The sequence below is a fragment of the Talaromyces proteolyticus genome (genome assembly GCF_021365285.1).
Source record: "Talaromyces proteolyticus strain PMI_201 chromosome Unknown BGW36scaffold_1, whole genome shotgun sequence".
NCBI classification, from domain to species: Eukaryota; Fungi; Ascomycota; class Eurotiomycetes; order Eurotiales; family Trichocomaceae; genus Talaromyces; species Talaromyces proteolyticus.
Genome location: NW_025764277.1, coordinates 2,773,223 through 2,787,820, shown reverse-complemented (window position 1 = coordinate 2,787,820; position 14,598 = coordinate 2,773,223). Strand labels below are relative to the sequence as shown.

Here is a 14,598-nt window from a genome sequence, read left to right as displayed (position 1 = left end):
CCATAGCAACTAAGGCCACGACAGAGTAGCTACCTCGACATGAGTTCCGCAATCAGTCGTTTCACAAACGCCCTTCTCGCTGGCTCCCATGAGAACACTCTGGCACTAGCTGCGCTCAACTTTGATTTCTCACTCTAAAAAGTAGAGGCGTCGATCGAGTAAGAGAACTTAGGAGTTTGCCTGTCGGAAGAAAGAAAGAACCTTGCTGAGAGCGGCTCGCAGCACGTTGCGGCGAGAAAGATGGGTGCTCTCTTCCGAAGCAAGATGTCTTGAGTACTGAACCTGATCAAAGCGTACGGAAAGCGTGTATCAGAAATTGCACGTATCACAGCTCTGGATGCAAACCAAATACCCAAGCAAACCGTATCGGCGAATAAGATGGGAATTGACGGTATCAATATCTGAGCTGCAGCGACATCTGGTTATGAAGCTCTAGATATGCAACTGCTAGCCTGCATGCTTGCGCGATTCTGGCAAGCACCCGAAGCCGTCTCAATCTAAGCAGAAATCGTTGAGATGAGGAAGCAAGAGGATGAGCTGGAATTTCCAGAGGTTGCTGCGATACAAGTGAACCTTTCTAGAGACCAGCTCTCAGCCCACTGAGTGAAATGCTGGTACCAGGGCATGGCTACATACAGCTGATGCTTCCATGGAACGGCAGCAAACCATTCATTATATACTCACGAAGACATTTCATAATTTGCATATATAACTATAAATGAATAAATTATGATTATGGTTAGTTATATTTTAATTCTTTTTTAAGGTATAATCATTTGAAAGTGTCATGAAGTGTCATGACTGAGGATTGGTAGCTATGGAATAGTACGTAGATAGGCCAATATAGTAGCTTGCGTATAGTCAGCATAGGACATACGGATCATGTTCGGACACATCCGACCCTAATATAATAGGAGGAGCCTCCCAATACAAAAATAAAGTCCGCGATTAACGGTCTTGGTCTATTAACTGATACTGGTTGATATAAAAAACGTACGGCCTGGAGCACACAGACAGTTCGTTGATCAGGATACTAGGGGTCGAATACCTGTCAAAATAGGTGGATTGAAAAGAGACACGGAGGTTGTGCATGAGACTTGGATTCTCCTTTGAGTAAGGTAGCTGTTTGCTCGTCAACACTTTCCCTGTCAAGTTCCCAACAAGTTGAGTGGCCGTAGAAACACTATCAATGAAAGAAGTGTATTCCATAGAAAATCCATATATACTCTTTAACACGTTGAGCCTAGTCACCTGACTAGACTGCCCCCGGTCACTGCCAGCCAAGCGTCATACATAGATACAGAGTCGGGTCATAAGCCCAAGCCTCAACTCTAGCTAGCACTACCCAGACTCCATGATCTATCCCAACTTGAAGATCGAGCTGTCCTCATCTGTTTAAATGGTCCCAATGCTTCACATCTATCTCAAGAGAGGATAGTAGGGCACAAATAGGTGGGGCTTCAGGACTGTCACCCCATTCATCTTCCTTGTGGCGGAATGTCCGGCCCGGGTCCTCCCATCCAGAGCATATCCAGAAGCCCAGCTTCTCCCCAAAACGCAGATCAATCGTCTTCCAAAACCGCCAGTTCATCTCACTATCCCTTTCAATTCTCAGGTTTTTTGGGTAAAATGCCACGTGACTTCGCACCAGTGCTTCCCATGACCCTTTTTCGATGCAAATTTCAATTTCACTTTTTCCCGGACCAAGTGCGCAAACCAAATCCCTAATCTTATCTAATCCATACACTTCCAGAGCCTCGCCTGGACGGTGTACTGGCTTAAGGTAACCATATAACGAGATATGCATATAGCGAACGCGACTAAAAAGAGAGGCCGTCCGTATAAACTCGTGGATTATATCGTCTGTACTTTGCCCTGCCAATTGAAGGTCCCAAAAGTAGCAGATCAGCTCCACTGACCGAATACTCTCTAGTCTGTGGAGGGGCAGAAGACGAGATAGGTTCAACAATAAATTTGGTTTGTGTAGGTGAAATTTATTTGTTGTGAAAAGAATATCCATGCCCTCTTGATATCTGACACGGTAGTGTTAGAAAGGGAGAATACATCATCAAGCGGACGCTAAACTTACGCCATACGACAAGAAAGAAGCCATCCCATGATACCAATAGAATGCTCTCTAGGTTTTCTCACATGCTTTCCATCACCACCACATGAACAGACCTGGCCACCCAAGCAATTATCGCCGTAGGGTAGGTGCATGTGCCCTGGATACTTAACACCACGATGCCAATGTTCCCATCGAAAACATTCACAGCTAAACCATTGCCAACTTGGACTCTCTTCGTCGTCCGTTTTCAAACCAGGGTTTTTTAGATAGGTATCTCTCGAAAGTTGTTTTTTTTGGTGGGCTATATTTAATTGAGAGGGTATATAATTTAGGTCCACGTGCCAGGTACGGTTGCCAAACGCCTGGATCAGAATTTGGCGACGAATTTCCGGCGGAAGTTTTCCAAAGATACCGTAGCTATCAATATTGAGGAGACAATCAGTTGATGGTGATGGAGTAATAGGATTGCGTTTAGTTGGTAGAAATGGTAATGGGTCAACTTCTGAGTTTTCAGGCACTTCAAGTTCGGCTTTAGGCGAGGGTTGCTTTCGACGAAGCCACTTTCTTAGACTCGACATTTTTATGGCTTTGAATATGTTAGATGCACTACTTTATAATTTACACTGAGACAAAGAGTTCAACGCGCCCAAAGGTGTGAATTTCAAGAGAAAGTTGCCGCCCACCAACATCACCTGACTAATAAGCTTAACTAGTACTTGCATAGGCCCAGCGGCGGTGTCTGACAGAGCTGACGAATATTTGAAAATCCACGCCAATAAGGATCAGGGAGCATCCTTTATTTATATCTCGTTCCCAATCACCTTTAGTTATATGTAAAATACGAACCAAATTTATCTTGGACCAGTTCATAATATTGATAATATGGATACCACACTATGGTAAAATAGAAGTGGAAGACGTTAAAAAGATACATTAAAATACTACATATATTGAGAGGAACTCTCTTGGTCGTTCTTCCTAACTATTTAGGACTCTGTACGTTCTTTTATGGTTGCTCAATCAGTAAATGGGGCATTAGATATATCGGTCTTCGATTTGGGGTCCTTTTTATTGTGCATTTTCTGTAACACCGCAGACCTTGTCGGACTTTGGACAGCTAGTGATTAACTTAGTAATATATATATTTATAATATATAAATTAAAACGTAATACGAATTGATATAATTAATTATTAATCTTTGATTCGAAAAACTACCTCGAACATGCCTTATTCTAAACTGTGGGTCTTATCTCCGCACTCTAATAATGTATAGAATCAATGGACTGAGCAGGACCATTAGGTATCAGCTTTACGATAACAGGTAATTCCATTAATTCGGTCTTTAATTATCCAATTACCAGAAATACGTCTCCATAGGTTAAGTTTAAGTAACCCGTGTATGGGAGGAAATTGAAAAGTGCATCACTAGATCAGGTCCTAGCCAGGCCGGGTACTTCAATTGGTGCTAGAAAGGATACAGTTCTCAACATTTTAGGTCGCTACTACTCCATACCTAACGAAGTAACAATTACGAACTTCCATGCCGAGAAACAAACCAGATTCGTTAACGCATTCATTAATGCTGGAGGTTGTAAATTTAGAAACTGGTAAGGCCTATACGGATGTAACGAAGGCTTATCTAACTGTACGAACACAAAATTCATAGCTAGTATTAAAGGACTGGTTCTTTCCCGTCGAAGACTATATTCCAGACTCCAGTTTTCATCCAGCCACACGATTATAATAAGCGGCTATTTCTCTTTGAATGACACGGACACGTTTGAAATGAGAACTGCGCTCGAGCACCACCCGGTTCTTAAGAAACGTCTCCATATCGCTATTGGAACCTTGGTCTCAATAACGTTCATCCCAGTTATCGCCCGGTTGGCTGATAAAGGGACATCGACCGGTAGAATGAATACATGGGGCATTGCAGCGGTGGGTACTCTCTTACCTACAGAAATAAAAACCTTGGATTGTCAAGCTGAGTGAAATAAAACATATAGTGTCTTAAATCTGGAGTCTTCCTAGCTTATCAGGTGCTTACTACGCATGTTGATCGGTTCAAGAAACGGGCCAATACAAAAACATCTGTCACCCTCAATATTATTAATACTATGTTCTGGTTTGCCCTGATCATAATAACAATTCTTGGGACTATCGGAGAGACGTCTACAAGCAGCCATTCCTTGAGGGGATTACAATAGTCCTATTTTCTTCATCACTCGCCGATTTTATGCTTGGTAGATAAAGCTTGCCTCTTCCAAGTTAATCTCCGGATGGAGTCCGTAATTGACTCTGCATTATTGCAACACCAAACAAACCCTCTTCCTGCTAGAATGCATTGTTTTGACCCCATAACTACTCCTTCTTCAAGTGAATGGTATTTGCAAGGTGGATGTTCATACGCAGATGCATTTCTATTTATTTTATTATTTTATTTTTCAAGCTGTATCTGTATACCTGTATTATATGTTACTCTAAACAGACTAGCGGGTTATCATCTAACCCTAATCGCAGATTGACCATTTCACATGCCAACCACAGCTAAATCTATACTACTATAGTCAACACTATCACCATAATATTCTCTCCTTATCATGTTGGAATACGTGATCACCGTACATATATATACAAATTGTATTGTTCTGCAAATATGTTGAAATGAAAACTTGGCTCAGTTGTATTTCGGACGAAGACTCGCCAACCGTGCGATAGAATATTCCAACATAAATGTAATCATTCCAAAGCAGGACCCATCGTACTTGCAGGCATCTCTGCAGTGGCCATACTCGCAGATTTTCTCAAATAATATGGGAACATCCTTGGCAATCATTAGAATTAAAAATAATATCAATTGATAGCAAGTCGATTCACTCATAAACATACTATACCCAAACTGTCTAGCGTGGCCTTATCGATAAGCCTGGCCGATGTTCGGCAGACAAACGTTGAATTTATTCGCTCCATGATTCCACGACAAATGACTCACTCAATCCATCGCAATAGCATCGTCGCGCTCTTGCCATTGCCATTGAACAAACACTCCATATCCTGTCCTCGCATATATTTATACTAACCTACAAAATGGCTATGCGAGCGGCCGCGCACCGCCTGCATTCGGTCCCAAAATCCCGTTCAGTGTTTACCGCGCATTCATTCAGTACGACAGCGCGAGTATCTAGCTTGCCTAAAAACGAGAAAGCCCGTATTCAGGTACATCCCACATTCTTCTCTACTATAACCCGGATAGAATTGCCCTTGCTAAGATAGTCTCAGAATGAATCCCTCCTCCCCACACCCGACCCTGGCCCTGACTCCTCCACCGCCGCCTTTCTCAAACAACGAACCCCATACATGGTCCCAACCTACGTCCGCCCCATGCCCATGTTCGTCAAGGGCCAGGGCTGCTATCTCTGGGACATGGAGAACCGTCGCTTCCTCGACCTGACGGCGGGCATCGCAGTCAACTCGCTAGGCCATTGTGACCCGGAAATCGCCAAACTCATCGCTGAGCAAGCCGAAACTCTCATCCATGCATCAAACCTCTACCACAACCCCTGGACAGGCGCCCTCAGCAAGCTCCTCGTCGAAACAACCGTGCAATCCGGTGCAATGCGCGACGCAGCGCAGGTCTTCATCGCCAACTCCGGCACCGAAGCCAACGAGGCAGCCATCAAATTCGCGCGCAAGGTGGGCAAAACCCTCGACTCGTCTGGCGCAAAACACGAAGTTGTGTCCTTTCACAATTCCTTCCATGGACGAACCATAGGCGCGTTGTCCGCTACGCCAAACCCTAAATATCAAACTCCCTTTGCCCCTATGGTCCCGGGGTTCAGGTACGGCACATACAACGACATTGAGCAGCTGCAAACGCTCATCACGGACAAAACCTGCGGTGTAATCGTAGAGCCGATCCAGGGCGAAGGCGGCGTGAATGTCGCAACACCAGAATTCCTGCTCGCCCTGCGCGAGCGCTGTGATCAGGTCGGCGCGGTACTCATCTACGACGAGATCCAATGCGGTTTATCACGCACCGGCACGTTCTGGGCCCACGCCCACCCATCCCTCTCCCCCCCCAGTACCTCTACCAAACCCGCCGCGCACCCCGATATCCTCACCACCGCCAAAGCCCTCGGCAACGGCGTCCCAATCAGCGCAACAATCCTAACCCGCAATGTGGCCTCCGCGATAGCGACTGGCGACCACGGCACAACATTCGGCGGGAACCCGCTCGTGTGCCGCGTAGCACACCACATCGTGTCCCGGCTCGCTTCATCTGAACTACAAAACGGCGTTGAGCTGAAATCATCCCTCTTCACAACCGGCTTCCACTCACTAAAAGAACAATTCCCTGACGTAATATCTGAGATTCGTGGGTTGGGCTTGATATTGGGCGTGCAGCTGCATGCGAACTTTGTGCCTAAGGCGGCGGAGATTCTGACCGCGGCGAGACAGCGTGGTCTGCTGGTTATTACGGCTGGTGAAGGTTGTTTGAGGTTTGTGCCGCCGTTGACGATTACGGAGGAGCAGATTCGTACGAGTTTGGGGATTTTGGAGGAGAGTTTTCGGGCTGTGTTGAATAATTAGATAACTTTAAGTGGTACTTATAGAGCTGAGTGAGCGTATGCAAAAAGTTAGATTTATTTGGTTATTTTTTCATCTACATGTCACGCAGATGTATGCAAAATTGTGTATGGAAATACTCTGTTCATAATTCGTAACCATATGCCCAAATCCCAGCCCGAACTTTATAGCGATGTCGATGTTGAGGGTCACGGCGTCCTTGCTCCCTCACCCAACCCCATCAACCCCCCCGCCAACCCGTTCATCCTCCTTCCGATCAAGTCCTCCTCACTCGGCAGCCTTGTAATCGTCGATCCGTTCTCTGTCATGCTCGTCGTGCTCTCGATCCCCCGGTTACTAGCATCCGTAGCCCGCGCCGCCGCCGTGTTGTTGGTTTTCAGTTTGGGCAGTGTGAGCGGGAAGGAGAATGGTTTTGCGGAGTCACTGAGGGAAGAGCGACGAAGGCCTGGTTTCTGGGTGGATGAGAAGGATGATTGAGGTGGGAGGTTGGGTTGATCGGTATTTATACCGGCTGGATGAGGCCCGTCAATTGATCGGGACGCTGCTTGTTTTGAGATGTATGATGAGGAGGAAGGTTTCTGCGCTTTGAGAGGCGAGAGTTTTCCCACGCTCATTTCCAACGGCCTGTCTTCATCAACGGATGATTCCGCGGTTGAACTTCGGCGGCGCTCGTATGAGGGGTTCTCGGCCTCGTGTAATCCAGAGAGATATAAATCCTGCCCCAACGAGCCCATCATCCCATCACCGATAGTGGTGGAGGCTGCTTTGAGCTCTCTTTCCGTAGCCTGGTCCAACAACTCACGGATCCATTTCGCGCACTTATTAATATGTCTCCATCCCTCCGGAAACAGGCCTGGGAAATTCAGAAAACCGTGCGAAATCGCCGGTACAAGGTTCACTTCGACATGTTCCTTTTCGTTGAAGAATACCTGCGACTTTTCAAGTCCGAGCTCTTGTCGTTCGCGGAAGCGCAGTAGTTTGGCTTGGCGGATTCGGCCGGCGAAGATCACAGTGTCGTCGACGAGAGGGTCGCGTTCGCCAGTTAGAAAATATGTTTTGGGGAATGAGGCTAGGATGGCATCGGGTGCGAGGATGGGGGAGAGGAGGAAGTCGGTTTTGAAGTCGGGGCGGTTGTGTGGACCAACGTATAGGATTATCATGGCGCGCATCATTTCGGGGGTTAGGATGCGGTCACCAAAGTACGAGATCATTGAGGATACGGCGATTCGGGTTTTGATTTGGTACGGTTGTATGTCAGCGAGTTGGGGTGGGAGGGGCTCGTCTTTTGTTGGAGGTGCAGCTTCTGGTTTTCTTGGTTCGAGGTCCAAGCCTGGAAAAGAGGTCTTGTCAGAGTGAGACGAGGACGGTGTCAGGCGGCTATAATCCTCGCTTTTCCGACGCAACACATTTTCGTTGGTCTTGCGCATGCCTCTATCCTGAATCAACGACATCTGTTCCTCGGTCATCCAACTACCGATATTCATGTCCAGCGACGGATACACCAACACAAGCCCATCTGGAGGTGGAAGTGGGGTCTCGCCTTGCCATCTGCGAGTCTCAGTCCTTCCAGACTGGAGAATCATAATAGTCATCCCCGTGGCCAGGTTTCCACCAGCACTTTCCCCCGAAACGATGATATGCGGACGACTCTTCCCATTCAGACCCGCACATCGGCCACGGCTAATGACGATCGACTGGTATACATCAAAGCATTCGTTGAGAGCATATGGATATGGGTATTCCGGCGCCTTTTTATAATCCACACTCAGCACTGGTACCCCTGTCTTCCCTGCCCACGCCAACAGCCTATCATCCGCGGTTCGCGGGTTCATAGCCACAAACCCGCCTCCAGGAACATCCAGCACCAGCTGTCTCTGCGCTCTAAGCTCTGCTAATGACCCATCAAAATATAGCCATGCATTAACCGGCTCTCGATACGACGAGCCCCTTGGCCGCGGAATCCGTATCTCCCGTGGTGGGTTCCTCATGAACCGTGGTCGTATCGTGCTACTCAACAGCGCCAGGTACGGCGTGGTGGGCTTATTCCAGGAAACGCGCAGATGCTCGACTGTCAGCGTCGCCCGCACACGCCGCACTTTATCATCCGCTTGTTCCGCGGCGATCAGGTAGTATAGCGTGAATACTATCGAGGCGATGTCCTTGAGCCAGTTTGGCTTGATTTTCATGGCCGTCCAGAAGCCCGCGTCGAGCGCCGTGGTGATCCATGTGGCACGGAAGTAGGAACGCGAGTACAGGTTTGCCAGTGGCTCGGGGCTCTCGAATCCCATGATTTTGGCGAAGTTACGTGAGATGTACAGCCAGAGAAGCGTGATGACCATTGTTTGCCAGGCGGTCAGCCGTTTGGATAATTTGCTGGAAAGAGCGCGGAGGCCGGGTGGGCCATGGTTGTTGCCTCTACAGAGAATTAGTACTATCTCTATGGTATGGGTCCATGGTATAGGTGAGGGGGCTTGCTTGAAGAGGTATAAAGACCAGAACAGCACGACCGTGAACACCTGGATTTTCCGGAACTGGGTCGATGGACGACCCAGGACGTGGTCTGCACGGTAGTTAGAGAGGACAAGATGGAGTATAGGAGACATGTATGGATACTAACCAATCATTTCGGAAAGGCGTACTTGATTACGACAAGGATAAATGCGACCGCAATAATTAACACATGCCGTGATGCACTACCGGTAAAGGAGATCCGAGGATCAAGGGGTTTAAAATGATGGTAGTATGAAAAGAGTAGCGTGATGATAATACTAAGAGGGAGAGGATGATAGTGGGTTGACTGAAGCCCATTGAAGGACCGTTTACCTCAACTCTGCCCGTCAAGGCTGAGGATGGGTTTGATCACATGCAAAAATAAAAGGAAGGAACCGCCCCTAATACAGTAATACTACCCACTCTACATGAGCATAGTGCCAACCAGTGGCTATTCCACATCACCAAGTAAACACCAAATAACTAAATAATGACAATAATTTTTGGATTTTAATTTAATAGAAGAATTGGATCGGGAAATCCTTTCATATTCTGCTCTTCGATGCTCCCCAGCCAAGAGAGTTGTAGGATTCATATTGCATGTGAAAATGACGCTTGTGGGGAAGCATGTGACGTCGCAGTTAATCCTTAGCGTATCTTATTAAGCAAGCATAATATTGTTATTTTCTACAATCAATTGATGTCCGAGGCTGCATACCAAGTCTAACTCTATGATTGCCTGCAGTACGGTCTTCCTCGAGAAACCTGCCACCGACACAGCCATACCTCCATCGCCATTCCCAGAAACCCGGCGACGCAGATGCCAGCGGAATCACTCACCGTAGCCGCAGCCAGAGAGAACTCGCGGTCCTCTACAGGCACTCGGTCGCCGATTTCGGCAAAGGTGTTAACATAGACAAGCCCGCCGAGCAGACCTTCCCAGAAAATCACCAGGAAAATGAAGTACACGTTGGGGAGAAAGTTGAACACGGCATGTAGGGTTAGGAGGGTCAGGTTGATAACCTGCAGGAAGGACGGGAGGTATAAGTTGTGAATGCGGAAAAAAGGCGTTGAAGATCGCGAAATAAAGACGCCAATCTGATAGACGGCATTATAGGCTGGGTAAAAGGCTCGGAATTGTTCGAAAGGGGTTTCCTTTAAAGGGAATAGAAGCGTGGGTGCAACGCCCTGGTTGATGGTGTATTCTGCAATGTAGACCAGAAGTAGAGGCAGCATGCTACAGACATTAGACGTAGAAAAAATGGCATATAATGGTAATTGCACTCACAAAGGGAAGAAGAGCCCTTGAGCACGCTGTAGCTTGGCTTGAAGCGAAGCCCACGCAGTGCCATTTTGTACTTTTAACGATATTTCCTGTCCACCTGAGTTAGATGTCCCATCCTGGCGGGACGCTGAAACCTCTTCAATATCATCCGCAGAAGCGATCGGCTGGTATTCCGACCGAGTTTTAGAGATATAGCGAAGCGGCTCCAGCGGCAGGACCATAAAAAAGTTTATCAGCATAATCGCTGGCAAACAGGCGGACGCCAACAGTGTTGTTTTGACGCTGAGACCGAAGGAAGTGGTCGCAATGGCATACGCGCCTGCCCCAACAAGCCCAGCTGCGCCCGTCCCACTACCCCATGCTGCAAGGCTGAACGGTCCGTAGTAATGCGTCAGCCCAAGAAAGCTGAGCTCTCCAGCGCCGCTCGAAAGACTTGCCAGGACTATACCAGCCAGTTTCGAGGAAATCGCGGCGCCATCGGTAGTCGAAGGCGTAAGCGCAATAATGAGCATTCCCACCACGGAGAGAAACACGAATATTAGGACTCTGACGGAGTAGGGTACTAGGTGGATGAAGTATGGCGCCGTCAACTTTGTCGCAAACGATGGCATGACGTCGGCCAGCAGCACAACGCCTTTCGGAAAGCCAGAACCGACGAGGTCGAGGGCGGCTGAGAGGATGATGACATAGAGGACATTGTTAATCAGGCCTGGTGTTAAAATATCGGACACGATCAGTATATATCTCACAAAAAGAATGTCGGTCAAGTCACGCGACCAGGTATGGAGAGCAAGCACTCACCAAAGAACCAGAAGGCGGTACAAACACGAGGATCGGCATCATTGAAAAGGATTTTGAACCTGTCCCGGAAGGCCGCCCATGATGCGCCAGGGCTTCCAGGGAGAGGCAACGGCATGGGACGGTCGAGGCTGTCTGTCTGCGAATCGGGCATATCACCAAAGTAATCACAACGCTTAAGGACGGGTCCGTCAGAAAGACATTCTTCGGTAGAACATTCCCATATGTTTCTGTAGACGTATACCTCTATATACCTATGTAATAGAGTATATATTTGGAATGAACGGAGTGCGAGAGGAAGAGGAAGAGGATGGCGCCGTGATCAGAGCACGGACACTTAGATCGGCTGATAAGCTCGATGACTCTGCGGCTCCTGATTGGTTATTTACACTTGTCAGCGGTGCAAAGTCACAGTGAAGTTGTAAATCAATATTAGATAATGATTAATATATATTTATCTATTCATATTCCCCCCCCTGACGAACTTGTAAAATGCTTGGGGCCATGTATATGCAGAGACGGGACTCGTTCCTGCAGCCTCCTGAATGGGCCTTTTTTTTGTTGTTTTGTAACGTGCGTTATGACGTGTGTGTTTCAGTGTTTGGGTTCCATACACCACACAATTCAAAGACATTATTCTTATTATTGCCACTGTTATTATGATGATGATGAGTTGCTATGTTGTTATTTTCGTATGTGGCACCAAGCAAGAGGGCTGCAGGTCGAAAGGCGCTAGCGAGTTAGTGATAATTAGTGGACTGGGTTCCGCGGCAATCCATCCATTTAGCTGATGTCACGAGGCGATCGTACATTATTATTATTATTATTGCTCCTATATGCTCATATACCCGGTTTATACCGCCGCTTTTAGCGTCAAACACTGTATGTAACGCACATAAAATATTTCTAGATAACTCCTCAAGACATTTGGAGTCCACGTGAAACCAAGGGTTTGTCACCGTTACACACACTGTTCTTAGCTATATAATATGTAATAGCTCTAGTCCTGCTTCTGACTAATCGGATGGATAGCTGATTATGCTATGTGTATCCAGATAGCACGAGATCAATGTTGAAGAATAGTATGTTATAACGTTGATGCCTAATACTACTTTAATCTATATGTAAATTAAAATATGGGGTTGGAATTTCTGGTTCACCACCTATGAACCAAAAAAAATCAAACATTCAGTTCTGTAGTAGCCGACTTCTCAATATCAGCCTTATATGGCTGGATCTTCTTTTCCACCACACCTTCCGGACCACAATACCGTTCAACAATCTCCACACTACGGCCAATATATAGTTCTGACCTTAGCATGTCGTCGATATCACCCCAAATCGGTTGAAAGAAGCTTGTTGCCTTAATTCTTGATACCAGATCATTTGGCTTTCCCTCAATTTTTACAACACGGGCGGCTTGATGCGATAAGACACGAATCTGCTCATGGGCTTCCTGTCTCGACAGTCCTTTGGCACATAGCCTCATAATCAAACTCTCGGTAATCATAAATGGAAGCTCTTCCTGGACCCGTGAGGCAATACGCTCTGGGTATACAACCAGCCCACTAGTGATGTTGTCAAGACCACCAAGGACAGCATCGGCAAGAAGGAATATCTCGGCTGACAACTCTGAGTTAGCAATTGCCTATAGTCTTGGCATGTCTCATCTCCAGAAACAGCTGCAAATAACTAGGAAAGGGAAACATACGGATGTCGATTCGGCGAATAGCGCTGTCGTCGAGTGTTCTTTCCATCCACTGGTCGGAAAGAGTGTTCGCAAAGTTGGCTGGTTTTGACAGCAGCTCCCGGGCAAGGCTGTAAACTCGTTCGGAGCGCATTGGATTTCTTTTATAGGCCTTTCTTACTGTTAATCCTATCCACGTTCAGGAATAAGGTACTTACCATGGCTGATGAACCGATCTGGTCAGTTTCAAACGGCTCTTCCACTTCCTTCCAGGATGCTAGATGGCGGATATCTCCAGTGATCCTTTGCGCTGTAGCACCAAGGCCACAGATTGCATTGGCGATAATCAAGTCAACTTTGCGAGTATATGTTTGGGTTGAGACATCATAACAGCCAGCAAAGCCGGTTTTTTGACAGAGTAATTCATTAAGCTGGTCACATTTGGAACCATCGCCGCCAAAAATCTCTAGGAATGATGCTTGCGTTCCAGTGGTTCCTTGGGCACCTAAGATAGTTAGCATTATATGTATAACAGGATTGAAAGCCTACCTCGTAGCAGCAGTCCATCTCGAGCATGCTCAATACTCTCAAGGTCGAGTACAAGATCTTGTGCCCATTGGGCTGCTCGCTTGCCGACTACACTGCGTTAGCAAACTCTACATCATAGAAAGCCTCAGTTTGGCGATATACCTGTAATCAATTGCGCTGTAAAGAAATAATCAGCATAGTGTGTCTAGGGCTAAAAAAAAACTCTCTGGGCAGAAATACCTGCTTGTAGGTGAGTATAAGCCAGTGTAGGCATCGCCTTCCACTCCATAGCGAATTTAGCTAGGTTTGAGATAACTCTGGCCAGCTTTGGGAGGAGGAGATTTATAGCGTCACGCATAAGAAGAAGTTCTGTATTATCGGTAATATAGCAGCTAGTTGCCTGTTAGGTAATATGGCTTTAGTCGGTAGATTCGTCAAAAAGTTACGGATTCATCATTCAGACTCACACCATAATGAATGATACCCGCCGCAGCTGGTGCCACGGCTCCAAAGGCGTGAACATGAGCCATAACATCGTGTCGACGCCTCTTTTCCTCAACCTTTGCAATCTCAAAGTCTGCATCAGTTACTTCAAGATGCTGCCTCATCTGCTCAAGAGCCTCCGCCGTGATCGTTTCAATGCCGAGCTCTTTTTCACACTCTGCCAGAAACAACCACAGCGCACGCCATTGTGAGTGGCGAGAGCGCTGGCTGTAGAGTCGTGACATCTCTGGGCTACAGTACCTCGTTGTCAATGAGGTCTGGTAGGTGTCGAAAGGCGAAGGCCCACATTGGCCTTTGGCACCTTCAAGTTGCTGCTCATCTCTGGGCTGGAATTCAACGTCGACTCCTCGGTTCGTCATTTTTCCTTCGGCTCTTCAAGTTGTGGGCTCAATCGTTGGGAAGTCGAGCGTTATTGATAAGTGTCGATTTTTTGTTCTGCCGAAAATTTTCATCACACTATTAGCTTTTGCCTTTACATAACCTTATCCCCCTCACCGTCGCGCTTGTTATATTTAGCGTCTTGGCATTATAATATTCTCTTATTGGATATATTTTTGGCCTACTACTAAAATGATAAAACCGCCCGAGGGCGGTGAGCGTCTGTCAGCTACTCATAGTGATGGCAGGAGTCGAAAACTGCGAATGAGATT

At 47.0% G+C, this 14,598-nt stretch overlaps 6 protein-coding genes across 6 annotated transcripts; 2 read left to right on the top strand and 4 right to left on the bottom strand.

The window, feature by feature from the left end:
- Positions 1-1,000: 1,000 nt before the first annotated feature.
- Positions 1,001-2,747, bottom strand: BGW36DRAFT_367975 (uncharacterized protein). The gene is made up of 2 exons (XM_046214936.1): positions 2,090-2,747; positions 1,001-2,033 (listed from the first exon to the last, which is right to left on the bottom strand). The coding sequence occupies exons 1-2, from the start codon at positions 2,644-2,646 to the stop codon at positions 1,388-1,390; spliced, it is 1,203 nt and encodes a 400-aa protein (XP_046078289.1). The 5' UTR covers positions 2,647-2,747; the 3' UTR covers positions 1,001-1,387.
- A 1,107-nt stretch (positions 2,748-3,854) lies between these two features.
- BGW36DRAFT_286534 (uncharacterized protein) lies at positions 3,855-4,276 on the top strand (the record flags this gene model as incomplete). The annotated part of the gene is made up of 2 exons (XM_046210426.1): positions 3,855-4,007; positions 4,076-4,276. 2 exons carry the CDS (start codon positions 3,855-3,857, stop codon positions 4,274-4,276), a joined length of 354 nt encoding a protein of 117 aa, XP_046078288.1.
- Positions 4,277-5,156: 880 nt separating this feature from the next.
- Positions 5,157-6,659, top strand: BGW36DRAFT_285183 (acetylornithine aminotransferase; the record flags this gene model as incomplete). The annotated part of the gene is made up of 2 exons (XM_046210297.1): positions 5,157-5,285; positions 5,349-6,659. 2 exons carry the CDS (start codon positions 5,157-5,159, stop codon positions 6,657-6,659), a joined length of 1,440 nt encoding a protein of 479 aa, XP_046078287.1.
- Positions 6,660-6,830: 171 nt separating this feature from the next.
- BGW36DRAFT_311324 (Alpha/Beta hydrolase protein) lies at positions 6,831-9,604 on the bottom strand. The gene is made up of 3 exons (XM_046212473.1): positions 9,274-9,604; positions 9,132-9,216; positions 6,831-9,071 (listed from the first exon to the last, which is right to left on the bottom strand). Exons 1-3 carry the CDS (start codon positions 9,278-9,280, stop codon positions 6,845-6,847), a joined length of 2,319 nt encoding a protein of 772 aa, XP_046078286.1. The 5' UTR covers positions 9,281-9,604; the 3' UTR covers positions 6,831-6,844.
- Positions 9,605-9,875: 271 nt separating this feature from the next.
- BGW36DRAFT_286404 (putative Golgi integral membrane protein) lies at positions 9,876-11,389 on the bottom strand (the record flags this gene model as incomplete). The annotated part of the gene is made up of 3 exons (XM_046210412.1): positions 9,876-10,383; positions 10,435-11,140; positions 11,233-11,389. Coding segments are annotated over 3 exons (1,371 nt in total), but the record flags the coding sequence as incomplete, so codon positions are not given.
- A 1,020-nt stretch (positions 11,390-12,409) lies between these two features.
- On the bottom strand, positions 12,410-14,307 carry BGW36DRAFT_286334 (adenylosuccinate lyase; the record flags this gene model as incomplete). The annotated part of the gene is made up of 7 exons (XM_046210404.1): positions 12,410-12,852; positions 12,941-13,088; positions 13,135-13,421; positions 13,466-13,552; positions 13,607-13,621; positions 13,685-13,844; positions 13,912-14,307. The coding sequence occupies 7 exons, from the start codon at positions 14,305-14,307 to the stop codon at positions 12,410-12,412; spliced, it is 1,536 nt and encodes a 511-aa protein (XP_046078284.1).
- Between the last annotated feature and the right edge of the window lie 291 nt (positions 14,308-14,598).